General features: G+C 39.0%; 1 protein-coding gene across 10 annotated transcripts in view; it reads left to right on the top strand.

Moving 5' to 3' along the window:
- NVL (nuclear VCP like) overlaps positions 1-19,537 on the top strand; it is a 106,172-nt gene that overhangs the window by 61,708 nt on the left and 24,927 nt on the right. For 6 of the 10 annotated variants that reach the window (XM_082426371.1, XM_082426374.1, XM_082426375.1 and 3 more), the window contains 2 exons: positions 4,790-4,831; positions 10,042-10,148. In XM_082426371.1, coding sequence (XP_082282497.1) covers positions 4,790-4,831; positions 10,042-10,148 — 149 coding nt within the window. Of the gene's footprint in view, positions 1-4,789; positions 4,832-5,712; positions 5,730-10,041; positions 10,181-10,501; positions 18,455-19,537 lie in introns of those variants that run through there. The other 4 variants (XM_082426373.1, XM_082426372.1, XM_082426376.1 and 1 more) reach the window with 3 other exon arrangements.

Raw genomic sequence — 19,537 nt, 5'->3', positions numbered from 1 at the left:
AAAAACTAGGTAAAAGGTTTTGCTACTTCCTGAGATGGAGAGCACTTGGAGAGAAGTACACAGGTGTCTTTTCAGTTCTAAAGTATCTCTAAAAGGGGGTGAAAATAAATCTATCCCATTTTCTTTACTTAAAACTCATCAAATCAACTAAACTCCAGTAAAAAAAAAATTTTAATTAAAAAAAAACTCATCAGTGATAACAACTGGAGTTCATGGAGCCTTGCTAAATAAATGCTAAGCACTCTGTTAACACATTTTTGACCAGAGATGTATTATGGCCACTGGCATTAGTTTCTGCAAAACTCCCCCAGTCAGTAATGTGTTAAGTGTTCACCTTGTTAAACCTCACAACAACCCTGTGAGGAAAGTACTATGATGTATATACTTCCTGTTGCAAAAGGTAAATTATTTTAATTTAATTAAATTAGGTTAAATTATTTGCCCAAGTAGAACTGACAAGGGTGGAGCAGAGATCTGAATCTCAGTCTGCCTGAGTCCAAATAATCATAATTATCGTATGAGCACTTGTATTCCAACCACTGCAGTGAGTGCTTCCCATGTTCTGTCGGGTAATCCTCACAGTAAAGCTCACAGTAATTAGTAGATCCTAGTTAGTTTGCCACCAGATAAGTTAGCAGTGGCAAAACCAAGATTTGACCCTCAGGCACCCACCGAATTATATTTTCTTTAAAGCACAAGTTCATTTCCTCTACATTCTGTACCGTAGTCACCTCTGCATACCGAAGTTTGTTTTGTTATGTCTCAGATTTTGAACAGTGTTTGTTTTGTGTGACACGGTTCTGGTAAATTGACAAACTCCTTAAGAGAATGGCCTTATATAATAAGCCTCGAGGTTGTGGATCCAGTTGGTGAATGGCATGAAAAAGAAAAACCCACACAGGGAGATATCAGTTAAACATCAAATGACACCGAAAAACTTATAACAAAAACTATTGGTCCTCTGCGTCCCCCAGCCCCCATCCCAGAGGCTTCTACTGGTAAAATCCTTGAGCCATTATTTTTTTGCTGTGTTTCCTCCATATTTTCAAATAATATGCTCATACTGCTATGTCTTATCAATTTCACACACTACCCATTAACTTCTTTTCAATGAATGAAGATTCATTATCTTACATTCACCCTTTCTCCACACACATAGCCCAGCCCGCCATCACTGCCACACCATGCACACCATCTGTTCTTGCCACTCCAGCCTCCCAATATTATAATATAGATTTATTACAACTTTTGGTTAAATCACTAGTCAACACTTACATTACCATGACTTTGAAAAAATTTCTCTCCGCTTACCCAAGAATCACACCATGATTAGGTTTCCTTCTCATAAAACCTTTTTATTCTTAGATTTAGTAACCCTCATTTTTTTCTTTTGCTTTGTTTTCTGTGTTCCCATTCTTCATCAACTATGTTATACATCAGTCAGTATTATTTATCTAGATGATGTATCAATTCCATTTGACGTTTTGTTTGTTTTTGGAGACCTCCCTTCTGGAGCTTTCTATCCTCCTGCTCCAGTCTGGACTGGTGCCATCTAGGTCTGTGATATAAATGGCTGTCATTTCAGGACTTCCTTTTCCTGCTTTCCTTTGTTTTGCGCTGTTTTTGATCTTATGTTTGTCTCTTGGTTTACTCTTCCATTTTGCTAGAGCTTATCTTTCAGTGGCTTTCTTAAGAAAGGTCATGTAGGAGGTAAATTTTTTTTGAATTCTTATATATGTGAAAATATCTTTATTCTAGTCTCATTATTGATTGGTACCCTGGCTGGATATAGAATTTTGAGTTGAAAATTTTGTTTTTTGTAATTTGTAGGCATTGCTTTTTTTCTTTTAAAAGTTCTATGTCATTCTGATCCTTTTTATGTGACTTTTTTGTTTGTTTCACTTGTATGCTTCACACTTGGTGGGTTTTAAACCTCTTGAATTGATCTACTAGAGTTCTTCTTTTCACCTATTTTCCATCTCTGTCTTTATCCTTTTTCCCTAATTTTTGAGGTACTAATTTTTAGGAAGTAAATTAAAATCCTATCCTCTCAGGGGCTTCCCTGGTGGCACAGTGGTTGAGAATCTGTCTGCCAATGCAGGGGACACGGGTTCGAGCCCTGGTCTGGGAAGATCCCACATGCCACGGAGCAACTAGGCCCGTGAGCCACAACTGCTGAGCCTGCGCGTCTGGAGCCTGTGCCCTGCAACAAGAGAGGCCGCAACAGTGAGAGGCCCGCGCACCGCAATGAAGAGTGGCCCCCACTTGCCGCAACTAGAGAAAGCCCTCGCACAGAAACGAAGACCCAACACAGCCAAAAATAAATAATAAAATAAATAAATAAATTTTAAAAAAAAATCCTATCCTCTCACCATTCTACCTCTGGTTGTCCTGAGGAACTGTGACAGCCTTCTTCTAACATGTGGTGTACCAAAGTCCATACCCTGTTCTGGAAATAAACCAGTTCCCTGTGCTCAACCAAAGGAGATGGAGCTCCTGGTGCAAATTACATCTTGAGCACAGATGCCCTAAATTTAACTCTCCTGTACACATCTTTGCATTCCATTCTTCAGATACCAAGTCCTCTAAAGGATGTCCTCACTTGAGGAACAGTTCCCACTTAACCCCTGTCTAGCTGGTTAAAAACACTCCTGAGCAGCATGCGTAGGTTATGTAACCCAAATGGCCACACTAGCTTATTACTTTTTCTTCTATTGAGTAGGTGTCTGTTTCTTACCAGTAGCAATTCAGTATCTAGAATGAGTTTCTGCTCTCCATATATGGTGCAGTCCAAAAAATAAATAAGTAAATTATGATGTGTAAGCTTCTTCTAGGCAAGGAGTAAGTCTGCAGCCTTATATTTGAGAGAGAGCTTCAAGTTCAGGGTTTCTACCTATTGTAAGCCCACAGTTATTTGTCAGATGAAAGAGTGGGTGACTTAAAAGAAGATACTGATTTTATTATAGTAAGATATTCAGCCACTTAAGTACCAAGTCAAATGCAATGCTCCCTTACCTATTTATTCTGAATGGCCTTGGATTATGGTTGAATGCTTCTTGAAGGCAGTTGAACAATGACGTGGTGCCATGGTCAAGCCAGTATATCTTGCCCTTTGGTAAGTACTGCCCTTATAAAATTAACACAGGCCCTGGCATTACTTCTGCTGATATACAGGTACCCTGGTGCATCCTAGAACTCAGTAAATATTTGTTTATGAATGATAAGAAGAGATCTACTTCTGATTCATGAAGGCTGTCTGATCTTTTAATAACTTTTATTTCACTGGACATATTGATAATCTCTTTAGTCTGAGGATCTAATTTTTAAAAAAAACAGCTTTATTTAGATATGTGGTGTACCATAAATTTTCCCCATTTTAAGTGTACAATTCAGTGGTTTTGCATATATTTACAGAGGTGTGCAGCCATACCAATAATCTAATTTTAGAACATTTCCATTGCCCTAAGAAGAAAATCTGTGTCTGTTAGCAGTCACTCCCTATTCTTCCCCCACTGCCAACCCTAGGCAACAACTAGTCTACTTTCTGTCTCTGTAGATTTCCCTATTCTGGATATTTTATGTAAATGGAATCATACAGTATGTGGGAATCATACAGTATGTGGGCTATTGTATCTATCTTCTTTCACTCAACATGCCTTCAAGTTTCATCCATGTTATAGAATGTATCAATACTTCATTCCTTTTTATTGCTTTATAATATTCCAGTGTATGGATATACCACATACTGTTTATTCACCAGTTGATGGACATTTAGGTTGTTTGTACTTTTTAGCTATTATGATAATGCTGCTATGAACATTCATGTACAAGTTTTTGTTTGGATATATGTTATAATTTTTCTTAGGCACATACCCAAGAGTGGAATTGCTGGGTCATATGGTAACTCTATGTTTACCATTTTGAGAAACTGCCAAATTCTTTTCCAAAATGTCTGAATCGTTTTATATTCGCACTAGTAATTGTGACAAGGCAGTGTATGAGGCTTCCAGTTTCTCCACATCCTCACCAACACCTGTTATCGTTTGTCTTTTTTATTATAGCCATGTAGTAGATGTGAGGAGGTATTTCATTGTAGTTTGATTTGCATTCCCCTGATAATTAATGATGCTGAACATCTTTTCTTTTGCTTGTTGGCCGTTTATATATCTTCTTTGGAGAAATGTCTGTTTGAATCCTTCCCCCAGTTTTTAATTGGGTTAATGCCCTCTTGTCATTGAGTAGTAAGAATTCTTTATTTATTCTAGATACAAGTCCATAATCAGATATGTGATTAGCATATATATTTTCTCCCAATCTGTGAGTTGTCTGTTTACTTTCTTGATGGTATCATTTGAAGAACAAAAGTTTTAAATTGATAAAGTTCAATTTATTTATTTATTTTTTTAATCACGTGTACTTTTGATGTCATACCTGAGAAATCACTGCGTAACCCAGGGTCACAGAGATTAACTCCGATGTTTTCTTACAAGAGTTTTAAACTTTTAGTGCTCACATTTAGGTCTTTGATCCACTTTGAGTTAATTTTTTGTATGTTGTGAAGAAGGTGTCCATTCATCCTTTTGTGTGTGGATAGTCACGTGTCTCAGCGTCCTTTGTTGCGAAGACTGATCTTTTCCCCATAGAATTGTCTTGGCACCATTGTTGAAAATTGAGGGTCCGTTTGTAACAAAATACTGTTTTCCTAAAGTTGAAAGTTGCTACCATTAGCTCTTAAATTTTAGCGTTTTTTTAGTACTTAATAGAATAGTAGTTGCTTTTTAATCAACAGATCTGAGGGAGAGTTCCTCCTCTTCAGGCATCTGTCTCATTTGTAAGTGAATGGATTTTGTCCTTAAATCTTTGGAATTGTTGGTGACTTCCTCATTGCAAAGATAAGAATTGATATCTTGAGTCTTCCACCTAAAATTCTGACACAATTAGGTAGGGAACCACTTAGGAAGCTGTAAAAATAATCTAAGTGCTGCGAGATGCTTCGAACCAGGTGACGCCTGGGAGTGTGGAAAGAATCTGAATATACTGTGTCGTATGGTTGACAGGATTTGCTAATGGATTGGATATAGACGTGGGAGAATGGAATCAAGCATGACTCCAAGTTTTAGGCCTGAAAAACTGGAAGGATGAGTTGCCATTAACCAAGATGGGAAGAACAATGGTTAGGGCCCTGTTTGGGGAGGTGATGGAAAAGATCTGTATCTCAGTCTTAAATATGCCATGTTTAAGATGCCTGTTAGTGAAACAGAATTGTCGAGTCTGAGCCAGCTTTTCTTTGAGAAAAGATGTAATACATAGAATTTTGTAAGAGTTTTTGGTGGAGCATAGTTTAAATCATCTAACACATATATACACACACATACTTTATGGTGTATAGATTACTCAGGATGCTTTTTACTGTAAATAAAATAAGTAAATAATTTCTTAAAACAATAAAATACTAAATGTGACGTTGTCAGAGAATTAAAATGATTATAAAAGTCCTAAACTAAGAATGCTTTCTGAGTACAATTGGGATTCTTTATATCAAGCTTTATTTTGGGGCATGCAGATCTGGCTGTAAGATCTCTGTTTGTATATTTAAGATAAAAGATGTTTTCACAGCATGGTATTGGCATAGACATAGACATATAGATCATTGGATAGTAGAATTAAAAACTGTTCCCACAAATATCTGGACAATTGATTTTTTTTTTATAGAGCACAAAGGCAATACAGTGGAAAAAGGATAGCCTTTTCAATAGTGCTGGAACAGTTGGATATCCATATGCAAGAAAAATGACCTTTAATCCCTGTCTTTTACCATATGCAAAAATTAATCCAAATGAATCAAAGACCAGTGAAAGCCCAAAGCTATAAAACTGCTGGAAGAAAACACAGGAGAAAATTTTTTCTGTCTCGGATTAAGCAAAGATTTCTTAGATGAATAAACTGAACTGCTCTTCAAAAGATGCCACTAAGAGAATACAGAGACAAACCACAGACTGAGAGAAAATACTTGCAAAGTATATTATTTGATAAAGAATATATAATGAACTCAACAACACAACTCAAAACTCAACAACAACAAAAAAGACATTAAAAATAGGCAAAAGATTTGTACAGACACCTCACCATAGAAAGTATACAGGTGGCAAATAAACACATGAAAAGGTGCTCAACATCATTAGTCATCAAGGAAATGCAAATTAAAGCCTCAGTGAGATATCACTGCAAACCTTAGAATGACTGACTAAAATGAAGAAGACTAACTATAGGCCATTTCTCGGACGCTGGGTTTGCGAGAGCATCTGCGGGTGCCCGGCGGGAGGGGACCGGAAAGACCCAGCTGAGGGTGTGTGGATTTGAGCCTCCGCGTTTCTAGCCCAGGATCTCGAAATGCATCATGATTCCTGTCCATTAGACTGTAAACTTTATGTAGGTAGTCTTAGAAACAATGGTAGTGACCGAATTGGAACAAGCTTTTGGCTATTGTGGATCCATCCAAAGTGTGTGGGTTGCTAGAAACCCTCCTGGCTTTGCTTTTGTTGAATTTGAAGATCCCAGAGAGGCAGAGCTGGATGGGAGAACACTGTGTGGCTGCCGAGTAAGAGTGGACCTGTTGAATGGTGAAAAGAGAAGTCGAAATCTTGGCCCACCTCCTTCTTGGGGTCGTCACCCTCAAGATGATGATTATTTTTATGTATTTATTTATTTATTTATTTTTGGCTGCATTGGGTCTTCGTTGCTGAACGCGGGCTTTCTCTAGTTGGGGTGAGCGGGGGCTACTCTTTGTTGCGGTGCTCAGGCTTCTCATTGCGGCGGCTTCTCTTGCTGTGGAGCACAGGCTCTAGGCGCGAGGGCTTCAGTAGTTGTGGCACGTGGGCTCAGTATTTGTGGCTCATGGGCTCTATAGAGTGCAGGCTCAGTAGTTGTGCTGCATGGGCTTAGTTGCTCTGTGGCATGTGGGATCCTCCCGGACCAGGGCTCGAACCTGTGTCCCCTGCATTGGCAGGTGGATTCTTAACCGCTGCGCCACCAGGGAAGTCCCTCAAGATGATTATTGAAGGAGGAGGCCTCCCTCGCTGCAGAGCCACAGATCTCCAAGACAGAGAACCTTCTCCTACAGCTGGAGCAGGTCCCTTTCTAGAGATAGGAGAAGAGAGAGAAATTGCCGTCCTGGGAGAGAGATCACAAGCCGTCCCGAACTTTCTCTAGGTCTCGTAGCCGATCTAGGTCAAATGAAAGGAAATAGAAGACCGGTTTGCAAGAGGAGGAGTGGTGTACAGGAAATAACTTCATTTGACAGGAGTATGTACAGAAAATTCAAGTTTTGTTTGAGAATTCATAAGCTTGGTGCATTTCTTTTTTAATAAATTTATTTATTTATTTATTTTTGGCTTCATTGGGTCTTCGTTGCTGCACACAGGCTTTCTCTAGCTGCGGCAAGTGGGGGCTACTCTTCGTTGTGGTGTGCGGACTTATTGCGGTGGCTTCTGTTTTGCAGAGCACGGGCTCTAGGCGCGCAGGCTTCAGTAGTTGTGGCATGCAGGCTCAGTAGTTGTGGCTCGCGGGCTCTAGAGCGCAGGCTCAGTAGTTGTGGCACACGGGCTTAGTTGCTCCGCGGCATGTGGGATCTTCCCAGACCAGGGCTCGAACCCGTGTCCCCTGCGTTGGCAGGCGGATTCTTAACACTGCGCCACCAGGGAAGTCCAAGCTTGGTGCATTTTTAAGATGTTTTAGCTGTTCACATTTGTCTGTCTGTTGGCACAGTGACGCATAAAGGTGTAATTCTCTATGGTTTGAAATGGACGATATGAGGCATATAATATCAAGAATTGTTACTTTACAATGTTCCCTTAAGCAAAATTGAATTTGCTTTGAATTTTAGTCTTGCATAGACTGATCATAAATCTCCAACTCCTGCCCAGCTAAAGTATAATGTTTAATATTATGGAAACAAAACTGGCAAAAATTGAAAAGACTTTTTCCATAGCTGGGATATGGTATGCAGCTGTAGTTAAGCAAGCAGTCTTTAAAACCTGCTGTGAACACAAGCCAGCAGGTAAAAATTAAAGCTGCACCCTTAAACTAGATTAGAGGTTTAAAAATTCCACTTAGTGTTCACACTGGACAAGAGGTTGTCCAGTTGGTGTAGAATCGAAGAAGCTTCAAGAAATTAGTTTCCCTTTGCTTTAGGTCAGAAGTTCCTTCTGTGATTGCTGTATATGAATACATAGCTCTTTGTAACATTATTTATTTGGAAATTTGAGACTAAAATACCAGTGTCCTGCCAGTTTAAGGGTACATTGTAGAGCTGAACTTTGAGTTGCTGTGCAAGATTTTTTTTCATGCTGTCATTTGTTATATGTTTTGTGAGAATCCTTGGGATTAAAGTTTTGGTTACAAATTGTTGTTTAACCTGAAAGCCTGTTTTTCCTTGCAAAACTAAAATTTGAGCTTGGTACCAAGTCCAGGTATAACATTCCTATTGGAAGCCATACTTATATTTTCTTGTAAAGTACTTCTGAAAATAAAATATTAGCATAATTGTGTAATAGTTGAACCCACCATTACCAAAGTTCTTGTCCCATAGAAGGCAGTTAGTTACACAAATCTTATTTTGTAAGAAACACAGTTGCGGCTTTTGAAGTGAAGGGAGTTTTTGGTTGTCCACCTAAGTGATGATACATTTTTAGGAGTAGAAGCCAGTTCAAAGTCCATGATATTCAGTGATCAACATTTTAAGGTAGAGCCACCTGATACACTATAATCCAAAGTTTCCCTTAAAAAAAAAAGGCTTTTATCGTTAGCATGAAAGCTTTGCACAAAACTTTAAAAATTGCTTCCATTTTATATAATTTGAGGTGTTTCATGGGAATCCTAAGTTGATCCATCATGATGTAAAATTCACTATATGGTTCAAATGTAACAGTGAGAATTGAATATGGAGGCATGCATAACCTTGCTCTTAGAAATCTAGAGGAGGTGTAATTTCAAATTTTTGTGCCATTAGATTAAATCATAATGCAGCAACAACAACAAAAGACTATACTAAGTATTGACAAGGATATGGAGGATCTTGAACTGTCATATACTACTGCTGTTGGGAATGTAAAATGGTACAACTCATTTGGAAAACAGTTTGTTGATTTTTAAAAGTTAAATGTGCACCTACAGGGTGTTATAGCCGTACTGCTTTGCATCCCACACTTAGGTATTTACTAAAGAGAGATGAAAGCATATACAAAGACTTGTACTTGAGCGTTCATAGCAACTCTATTTGTAGTAGTTCAAAACTAGAAACAAACCAAATGTTTGTCAACAGAAGAACTAAAAAACAAATGTGGCATACCCATACAATGGAATGCTGCTCAGCAATAAAAAAGAATTAAGTACTAATACAAATAACAACCTAGGTGAATCTCAAAATAAGTATGTTGAGTAAAAGAAAGCCGATAGGATATGCTGTATGATAAAGTGCAAAGGTTTCCTGAGACCAGAATTTTGAGAACCTTTGCCCTGTGGAGTCAGGTGACCCTTAAGCTTGTCAGACACATGAGGGTGCAAGTGTTAGGCTTCAATCTGTAGTGGGAAGCAGAAGTTGAGAGAATTGAATATGTATTTTAGGAAGATAACCTTGGCATCATTCTAAGGGGTCCCAGAGAGGGGAAGTTTAGAAATAGGACCAGTTAGGGGGGCATTACATTTGGCCTTGACTTAGGGTCTAGGTAATGGGAGCCGGACTCAATAGAATTGATAGACTGTATCTCCAGTTAGAGGGAAGGGAGAAACCTGCCTGGTATTTGGGGGGGCAGGTGGGGGTCATCATCTGAGATTGAGAATCCTGAAGGAAAAGCAGGTTTGGGGCAGGAAGGAAGTGGGTGGACTTCACTTTCTTAAGGATGAGCAGAATCTTTTAACTGTAAAAAAGTCTAAATTATCAACTTTTTCTCTTAAAAATGTACTCTTCCTATCTCTCATGTTAATTATATTTTGTAAAAGATTCTGTTTCATTTATTTAAGCCTTTTTCCTCCCTTTGTCTCTAGATATCATTGACCCTGCAATCCTGCGCCCAGGCCGCCTGGACAAAACACTCTTTGTGGGTTTGCCACCCCCAGCAGATCGTCTCGCCATCTTAAAAACTATCACAAAAGTGAGTAAAGGAAATGGTATATTTTTGTGTATGTTTCTTGCATTTTATTTTATTTTTTTATTTTATTTTTTAAATTTTTTATTTATTTATTTATGGCTGTGTTGGGTCTTCGTCTCTGTGCGAGGGCTTTCTCCAGCTGCGGCGAGCGGGGGCCGCTCCTCATCGCGGTGCGCGGGCCTCTCACTATCGCGGCCTCTCTTGTTGCGGAGCACAGGCTCCAGACGCGCAGGCTCAGTAGTTGTGGCTCACGGGCCCACTTGCTCCGCGGCATGTGGGATCTTCCCGGACCAGGGCTCGAACCCGTGTCCCCTGCATTGGCAGGCAGATTCTCAACCACTGCGCCACCAGGGAAGCCCTCTTGCATTTTAAATACAGATAACTGATCATTTAGGGTGCCTAATCACTGTCTTTTCTGTAGCTTTAAATATTTGCCCAGCCTGTAAGATCTTTGTTACTTTAAAGGAATTGTTCTCAGAGCGTATTTGAAATGGAATAGAAGCTTTTGGAGATGAAAAGTAAATAGATATAGGCCCATTTTAAATATCCAGAGAAAAATTGAGTTTTGAAGCCACAACGTTGAATTCTGTCCTCCATGTTGGTATGTGCCAACTTTTAAGATGGCTGTACAGTATTGACTTTGCTCTTTTTATAAAAATCATAAGCAGTGCATACAGAATACAAAGAAGAAAGCAGATCACCCTAAATTGAACTACTGCAAAATAATCTGCGTTAACATTTAGTGCAGACATCATTCCAAACATCTTTATGCAGAATGGGTTGTTGGATGGGTGGATGGTTGAGTGAATGAGAAGGAGGAAGGGGAATAAGTTTAACACATTATTTAAATAAAGTTAAATTTATTTGAAATTTAACAGAAAACAAAACTAAAGGAATTATTAAACTTCCAAGTACACGTTTCATTTTAGATGGCATCAGTTTAATTTCTGCTCTGAAAGTTAGATAATTAGCATTCTTGTATTTCTCTTTTTCCACTTACCAGCTTTTGTTCCCTGTATATTTTTTATTTGCCCAGTGTCATCAAGTTTACGTTCTGTTCTATAGTCATATTCTTAGTTTCACATTTAAATACATAGAGTACTCACAACCAGCACTTTTGCCACAGCTTTTATGTTTTCTAGTTTATTTCATTTTGTCATTTGGTTGACTGTATTTCATCATCAGGTTTATTCCATTTATTAATAGTTTATTCAACTGTATTCCTCAAGTTCTTTTCATGATTAAGAATGTCTGCCTGTTGTCTTTATAATTAAATGATATATTAGCTTTATACTTAAATGATATATTAAATGATATAATTTTTCCCTGGTCGCACAGTCTTTCTGGTCTTTGTAGAAATTGCAGCATGATTTTGGGCATTGAATGTGTTTGTAAAATGTCTGAGGTCAGTCTGATCTTTGTTTTCTCTTTGGTAGGTGACTTGCTTTTTCTGCTTGGATCCCTGAAAAATTCTTTATCTTTGAAGTTTAATAACTGAAATAAGATATGTCCCTGTCAGTTTTTTGTTGTTGCTGTTTCTGGTGGTGGTGATAGTGGGGTTTTATTTTGAGTAGTGAAGAACTAAAGTCTGGTGTGCCTTTTTATTTTGTAGGTGCAATTCTTCCTTCATTCCAGGGAAATGTTTCTGTGTTGTATGTATGAATACTTTTTCTGTATCATTTGTTGGATTTATTTCTTCAAGGTCACTGATTATTCTTATATTAGATACCCTTTGTCTTCTGTATCTTTTGTCTACTTGCTTTATTTTTTATTTATTTACTTTTTTAATTAATTTATTTATTTAATTTTATTATTGGCTGCGTTGGGTCTTCGCCGCTGCGCACAGGCTTTCTCCAGTTGCGGCGAGCTGGGGCTACTCTTCGTTGTGGTGCGCAGGCTTCTCATTGCGGTGGCCTCTCCCGCCGTGGAGCACGGGCTCCAGGTGCATGGGCTTCAGTAGTTGTGGCACATGGGCTCAGTAGTTGTGGCTCACGGGCTCTAGAGTGCAGGCTCAGTAGTTGTGGTGCAAGGGCTCAGCTGCTCCGTGGCATGTGGGATCTTCCCGGACCAGGGCTTGAACCCATGTCCCCCGCATTGGCAGGCGGACTCTTAACCACTGCGCCACCAGGGAAGCCCCTGTCTACTTGCTTTAATTTGTCTTTTTCTACTGCACTCACTGTGATTAAACTTGAAGTCTTCTCTTTTTTTCCTTTTTTCCTTCCTTTCATTGGAACTCCCAAGTTCATGAAATGAACTTGATTGTTACTTCATCCATACCTTCTCTTTGTCCCGGTGTAGAATGAATGAGTTCTCTCATCACCCTCTCACTCTACCTGGAACTAGTTTTCCTACACTTCACACATTACAATTTGAGGTCTGGTTAATTGCTTTCTGTCCACATTTTTATAGCCTGGGGGTGGGAAAGAGAGCTAAGCTGTTACTGATTTGACCATTATAAGGAAGCCTGAACTTATTCTCTTCTGAAAGAGACCCTGTGAAATGCCTGATGCCTGGACCTGCTCTCTTCATGCAGAGCATGTCTCATTCCTATGTGCTTGTGCCCCCAGTGCTGTGCAGCTCCTGGGGAATGGCATACCTTGGCGGTTCTTCCTGATTCTGCTGAAATCCCCTGATAGTATATCTGAAGGTTTGTGTTTAGCTTTTCCCAGGGATATCTGCTCCAAAAACTGCTTCTCTCCGGATTGGAATCTTAATGGACATTCATAAGATTTTGTTAGCTTCTTTCCTCAATGCTGCTTCCCAGGAATGGAGGCCTAATTACTAGCCACTCCAGAATGATCTCTTTCCTTGGAACCCACTTTTCAACATTTACAACATAAGGTTTACCCCCTTTCTTTATTTGGTTGCCACTGGTAAATTTTTAAACTTAACTTTTTTTTTTAGTATTTTCCTTCTGTGTTGGCAACAGAAGATTCTGTGTTCCTACTTCACTGGGCCACCCTTACTTAAAAGTGCACAGAGCAGTGTTCATAACTGTCTCCCGCAGGAGGGGGAACAGGAGGATAACCAGCTCTGGGGGTTAACAAGACCCCACTGACAGCAGTGTGGAAGCCAGCTTGGAGGAAGGTGAAAGTAAAGGTTGTAAAATGAGGCATGCCGGAACTAAGGCAGTATCAGGGGAACAGCAAAGAGGACATAGGTGTGGGGACTATTTAAAGATTTTAATTAATAGGACATTGGATTAACTATAGAGTTAGGGGTGTAAAGAGAAAGGAAGATGATTTCTCAGCTTGAGCAGCTGAATAGATGGTGGTGTCTGTCAGCATAGGAGATTTAGGAATGAGGAGGAGATGTTATTTGAGTTTCAGGTGCTTGGGCACTATCCAAGGGGAGACGTGTAGCAGGATGTTAGTCCTGTGGTTGGGAGTTCAGAGGAGTCCTCTGGCTGGGTTATGGTTTCGCCTGTCATCAGCACATAGCTGGTGGTCAAAGCCATGAAAACACATTGCTTTAGTTCAGTGGCTCTCAACCTAGGGCAGTTTTACCGTGACCAGCAACCCATCTCACCCCAAGGGCAATGTCTCGGGACATTTGTTTATCACCAAGGCAGGGGAGTGATGGTGCTACTGGACATGCTACAGCATACAAAACAGCCCCACAACAAAGAATTTTCCAACTCAAAATATCAATAATGCCAAAGTTAAGAACCCCTTCTTTAGTTATATGTACTTGTTTCTTTGTATCAATCAAGTTTGATAATGAATGCATCAAGGCATTTTTGTTTGCTTTGGTTAATGTCTATATAGATCTTCTGCCCATTTTTTGTTTGGGTTTTTTGTTTTTTTGATATTGAGCTTCATGAGCTGTCTGTATATTTTGGAGATTAATCCCTTGTCGGTTGCTTCATTTGCAAATATTTTCTCCCATTCTGAGGGTTGTCTTTTTGTTTTGTTTACGGTTTCCTTTGCTGTGCAAAAGCTTTTATGTTTAGTTAGATTTGTTTATTTTTGTTTTTATTTCCATTACTCTAGGAGGTGGATCAAAAAAGATCTTGCTGCAATTTATGTCAAAGAGTGTTCTGCCTATGTTTTCCTCTACGAGTTTTATAGTGTCCAGCCTTGCATTTAGGTCTTTAATCCATTTTGAGTTTATTTTTGTGTATGGTGTTAGGGAGTGTTCTGATTTCATTCTTTTACATGTAGCTGTCAAGTTTTCCCAGGACCACTTATTGAAGAGACTGTCTTCTCCATTGTATATTCTTGCCTCCTTTGTCATAGATTAGATGACCATAGGTAAGTGGGTTTATCTCTGGGCTTTCTATCCTGTTCCATGGATCTATGTTTCTGTTTTGGTGCCAGTACCATATTGTCTTGATTGCTTTGGTTAACATATGTGTGTATGTATGTATACACACACAGGCACATTTATACAATCCTAATTTGTTTCTGTAAATTTCTTATAATGATATAATGATGATACCTTCACACTTGCCTGTGGGAGATCACTAATTAAAGGCAAAGATGGGAGTAATAATTCATGAGGTATTTGGTGTTGAGGGCCTTACAGATTTGGACCCAGAAGAATGATTGGCTCATTCTTCCAGACGTATGTCATCTACTGTATGGTACTCAGCACCATGGAACAAGTTTACACTTCCTTCATCTAGAATTTCAGCGCTATTTGCTAAAATTGTTAGCTCTTGGACTCAGGGGTAAAGGCCCCACTTCAAAGATAAAATTATTAGGAAAATAAAATACTAGAATATTAACCTAAATGAATGATCTTCTAGTCAGTCAACAAGTATTTATTGTAAACTAAATATATCCCTGGTTGTGTGTATACTGTGGGGAGACTAAGACACATAAGACATAGTCCTTACTTATAAGGAGCTTTTCTTCTAGAAGAAAAGATAATATGAATGTTTCTAAAACAACAACAGGCATATTAATTCATTCCTGAGAAAGGGAGAAAAATGAAGGCAACTGAGTAACCTAGAGATTTCAACTACATAAAGAAATATAAAGAAAAAAGTCAAGAAGAAAACATAGCAAAATATGAACAGTGCTTGCCTCTTGGGGATGGGCTTACAGGTTACTTCTTCTGCCTTCTCAGGGCCCTCCAGTCAGAGACCAGGAACACACGTGGAGTTGAACAAGCAGGGCTTGTTTCTCTTTGAAGTGAGGGAGGACCCGCACCACAGAGAACTGTGGGGCGACTCAGTAAGAGGATGTTAGAAAGGACTTCAGTGATTTGTGTTTGTGTTAGGTTTGGGAAGAGTTTAAGGGGCTTTGCTCTGAATTGCTTTCAAAAACCAGGCATTATTCTGTGATTGAGGGTCTTAATAAATCTTACCAAGAAGGAAGACTAGACCAAGGCTAAGGCTGTGATTGGTAAAGAAGCAGCTGTCATTTACACTAGCCGGGACAGGCAATGTTTGACCATTCTGTGGTTTGGACAGTGTTCACGTTTTATCTGTGTTCAGACATGATTATGCAGGAATCTTGTTTTTCTCTTGATCCATCCTGGTCACGGAGTGGCCTTCTCTGATGTTGATGTTCTGTGAAATTGTTTATGTTCAACAGGAGAGCACCACTGCCTAGCTGTGAGGGCCCAGTCAGCTCGTAGCAACACCAAGGCCCACTTGCTGGATGTCAGGGCCTGCTTGTCTCTGTCTCAGTGGCTTTATATTTCCAAATTTTCTATCATGAGCATATATGCATATAGCCGGGGGAGGGGTACGGAGAATGTTTTGTGGGTTTTTTTTTTAAACAAAAACATAAATGTTGAGGTTAAGGAGGAAGGGCCTAGAATTAGATAGAAAGGCCCTTTGGGCAGCCTCCGTGCACAAAGTTGTGACTATAGAAAGAAAAGAAACCAGAAAAAGACATTTTGATAAAAATCTATTTGACTTTAAAAGCAACTTTTGTGAGATTGTGGTTTAGACTGTTATATAGTCAGTTCTCAGCATCTGTCTATGCTAAAAGCAAAGGAGGGCTTTTGGCTGTTTATTCTTAGACTGTATTTTTGCAACGGTTATGGGCGTGTCGTGTTCTCAGACCCGCTCCAGAGGAAGGGACCCGCACTGGCCTGAGTGACGGTGCACTTTCTGTTGCCCTCTGAGGAGAGCTGCTTGCACTGCATTTCACATCCTTATCTTTTTCCCTCCAGAGGCCTTGAATGTTTTTGCTTAAAGATCTTTGTTGATGGCTAAAGCTAAAGCAGGGTAGAGGGAGAGGAAGCAGGATCTCTAGTTTCAGGGCAGAGTCCACAAGGCAGACCTCCTGCCCATGGCAGTCTTTATAAAGACTCAGACAGAAGTGAGAAAAATTGGCCTTTTTAATGTTTAATAAACCTTTCTATTTCAAAGTTTGCAGGCTTTTTACTTAAATTCCCCAGATTGTTTTATATATACTATTTCCTCTTTTTCCAATTAATACTTGAAATATTTTGGGGAGATTAGAATAAAATTCTTTAGTCTTGGTCCTAAAAATCTAAAGATCTGTGGGTCAGAGCAACTTCTCAGTATCTTTTGGAGTCTGAGTTTCTTAAGAGAAAAACAAGCAATGACATACTACTTTTTTTATATATTCTATTTGGTGTTTCTGGTAATGATGTGGTAATAAGAGGTTTATCACTGAAAACCCCTTGGACAAGTAGAACTTTTTTTTCTTAATTTCTGTTTCTTCCTATAAATGTCATTAAAACTTACCCTTATCTCAGAAAGTCAGAAAGGTTATTTGATGTCTGCCAAGTGCTTTGAGGTAATATGCAGTCTTTAAAATAGTGATAAAAATTCCACTAAGAGACCCAAAATTCTCAATATGTTTTTTAAAATGTGCCCCGTAAGACTAAAACATGTAACATCTCACCAAGAAACATATCCGTTAAATTTTCATGAACTAAGATAAGAATATCTGATATAATAAAAAGTGATATTTATTAAGCACTTACTGTGTTCTAGGTACTTTACAAATATGAATATGCTTAATCCTTGCAACTGCCTTTTGAACTGTTTCAATTGAATATTTAAATATTCAAATGAATATTATTTCCATTTTACTGATGAGCAAACTTTATCTCACAAAAACAGGATACAAAGATGTGTGTTTTTTTCTTTTTTCTTTTATTGAAGAAATATAGTTGATTTACAATGTTGTGTTAATTTCTGCTATACAACAAAGTGATTCAGTTTTTTATATATATAAAAGAATATATATATATATATATTCTTTATCATATTCTTTTCCATTATGGTTTATCACAGGATATTGAATATAATTCCCTGTGCTATACAGTAGGACCTTGTTGTTTATCCATTCTGTATATAATAGTTTGCATCTGCTAATCCCAAACTCCCAATCCATCACTCCCCCACCCCCCCTTGGCAACCACAGGTCTATTCTCTGTGTCTGTGAGTCTGTTTCTGTTTCGTAGATAAGTTCATTTGTGTCATATTTTAGATTCCATATACAAGTGATATCATATGGTATTTATCTTTCTTTTTCTGACTTCACGTAGTATGATAATCTCTGGGTCCATCCATGTTGCTGCAGATGGCATTATTTCATTCTTTTTTATGGCTGAGTAGTATTCTGTTGTATATATGTACCACATCTTCTTTATCCATTGATTTGTCAATGGACATGTAGGTTGTTTCCATGTCTTGGTTATTGTGAACAGTGCTGCTATGAATGTAGGGCTGCATGTATCTTTGAATTAGAGTTTTATCTGGATATATGCCCAGGAGTGGGATTGCTGGATCATATGGCAACACCATTTTTAATTTTTTGAGGAACCTCCATACTGTTTTCCATAGTGGCTGCACCAATTTAACATTCCCACCAAAAGTGTAGGAGGGTTCCCTTTTCTCCACACCCTCTCCAGTATTTGTTATTTGTAGCCTTTTTAGTGATGGCCATTCTGACCATTGTGTGGTGGTACCTCATTGTAGTTTTGATTTGCATTTAGAGATATGTGTTTCTATGTATATGTTCAAAGACTGGCAAGAAATTGCAAAGTAACAGTTACCATGTTATGGTGGTACGATTATGTTAATTTTCCGCTTTATTTGTTTTCCACTCAACTATATGAATAAAAATCATTGCTGATTGCAGACTCTGTTATGTGCTATAAGAATAGATTTCTGTGACTCAATATGGATGTAATTATTGAAATAACATAAAAGTTGTAGCACATCTTGAATTACTTTTTGAACCTGAGTTTTCCATAACGTATAATGCTTAATCAGAATTATAGGATTAAACATCAGAATAGCAGTGTAAATGGGTCATAACTTCCCTTTTTTTTAAATTATGGTAAGAGGACTTCCCTGGTGGCGCAGCGGTTAAGAATCCACCTGCTTGGGGCGTCCCTGGTGGCGCAGTGGTTGAGAATCTGCCTGCCAATGCAGGGGACACGGGTTCGAGCCCTGGTCTGGGAAGATCCCACATGCTGCGGAGCAGCTAGGCCCGTGAGCCACAATTACTGAGCCTGTGCGTCTGGAGCCTGTGCTCCGCAACAAGAGAGGTCGCGATAGTGGGAGGCCCGTGCACCGCAATGAAGAGTGGCCCCCACTTGCCACAACTAGAGAAAGCCCTCGCACAGAAACGAAGACCCAACACAGCCATAAATGAATAAAATAAATAAATAAAAAAATAGTGTTAAAAAAAAAATCTGTTAAAAAAAAAAAAAGAATCCACCTGCCAATGCAGGGGACACGGGTTCGAGCCCTGGTCCAGAAAGATCCCACATGCCACGGAGCAACTCAGCCACAACTGCTAAGCCTGCGCTCTAGAGCCCACGAGCCACAACTACTGAAGCCCACGCGCCTAGAGCCCGTGCTTCGCAACAAGAGAAGCCACCACAATGAGAAGCCCGCGCACCACAACAAAGAGTAGCCCCCGCTCGCCACAACTAGAGAAAGCCCGCGCACAGCAACAAAGACCCAACGCAGCCAAAAATAAAGAAAGAAAGAAAGAAAATAAGTTTTTAAAAAATAAATTAAAAAGATAAATAAATAAATCACGGTAGGATATGTCTAACTTAAATTTACCATTTTAACCATTTTTAAGTGGACAGTTCTTTGACATTAGTGCATTCACATTGTTGTGTGCAGTCATCACCACTGTCCATCTCCAGAACTCTTCATTTTGCAGCCTGAAAATCTGTACCCGTTAAACAGTAACTCCCCATTCCACCCTCCCTCCAGCCCTGGCAACCGCCATTCTACTTTCTGTCTCTATGAATTTGACTACTCTGGGTACCTCATATGAGTAGAATCATATTATATTTGTGGGCTGTAACTTCTTAAGAGACTATTTTCCTTTTTCTAATAATTCTTTTGGTTCGGCTTTCTCTAGTTATGAAATTATTTGAGATATCCATTAGAGCTTTATTAAGAGATAATAAAACCAGTAGTGAAGAAAACAAAG

The sequence above is a fragment of the Balaenoptera physalus genome, assembly GCF_965194825.1.
Source record: "Balaenoptera physalus genome assembly, chromosome: 1".
NCBI classification, from domain to species: domain Eukaryota; kingdom Metazoa; phylum Chordata; class Mammalia; order Artiodactyla; family Balaenopteridae; genus Balaenoptera; species Balaenoptera physalus.
Note: the sequence above shows the minus strand (reverse complement) of the source record. Positions and strands in the feature narration are given on the sequence as shown.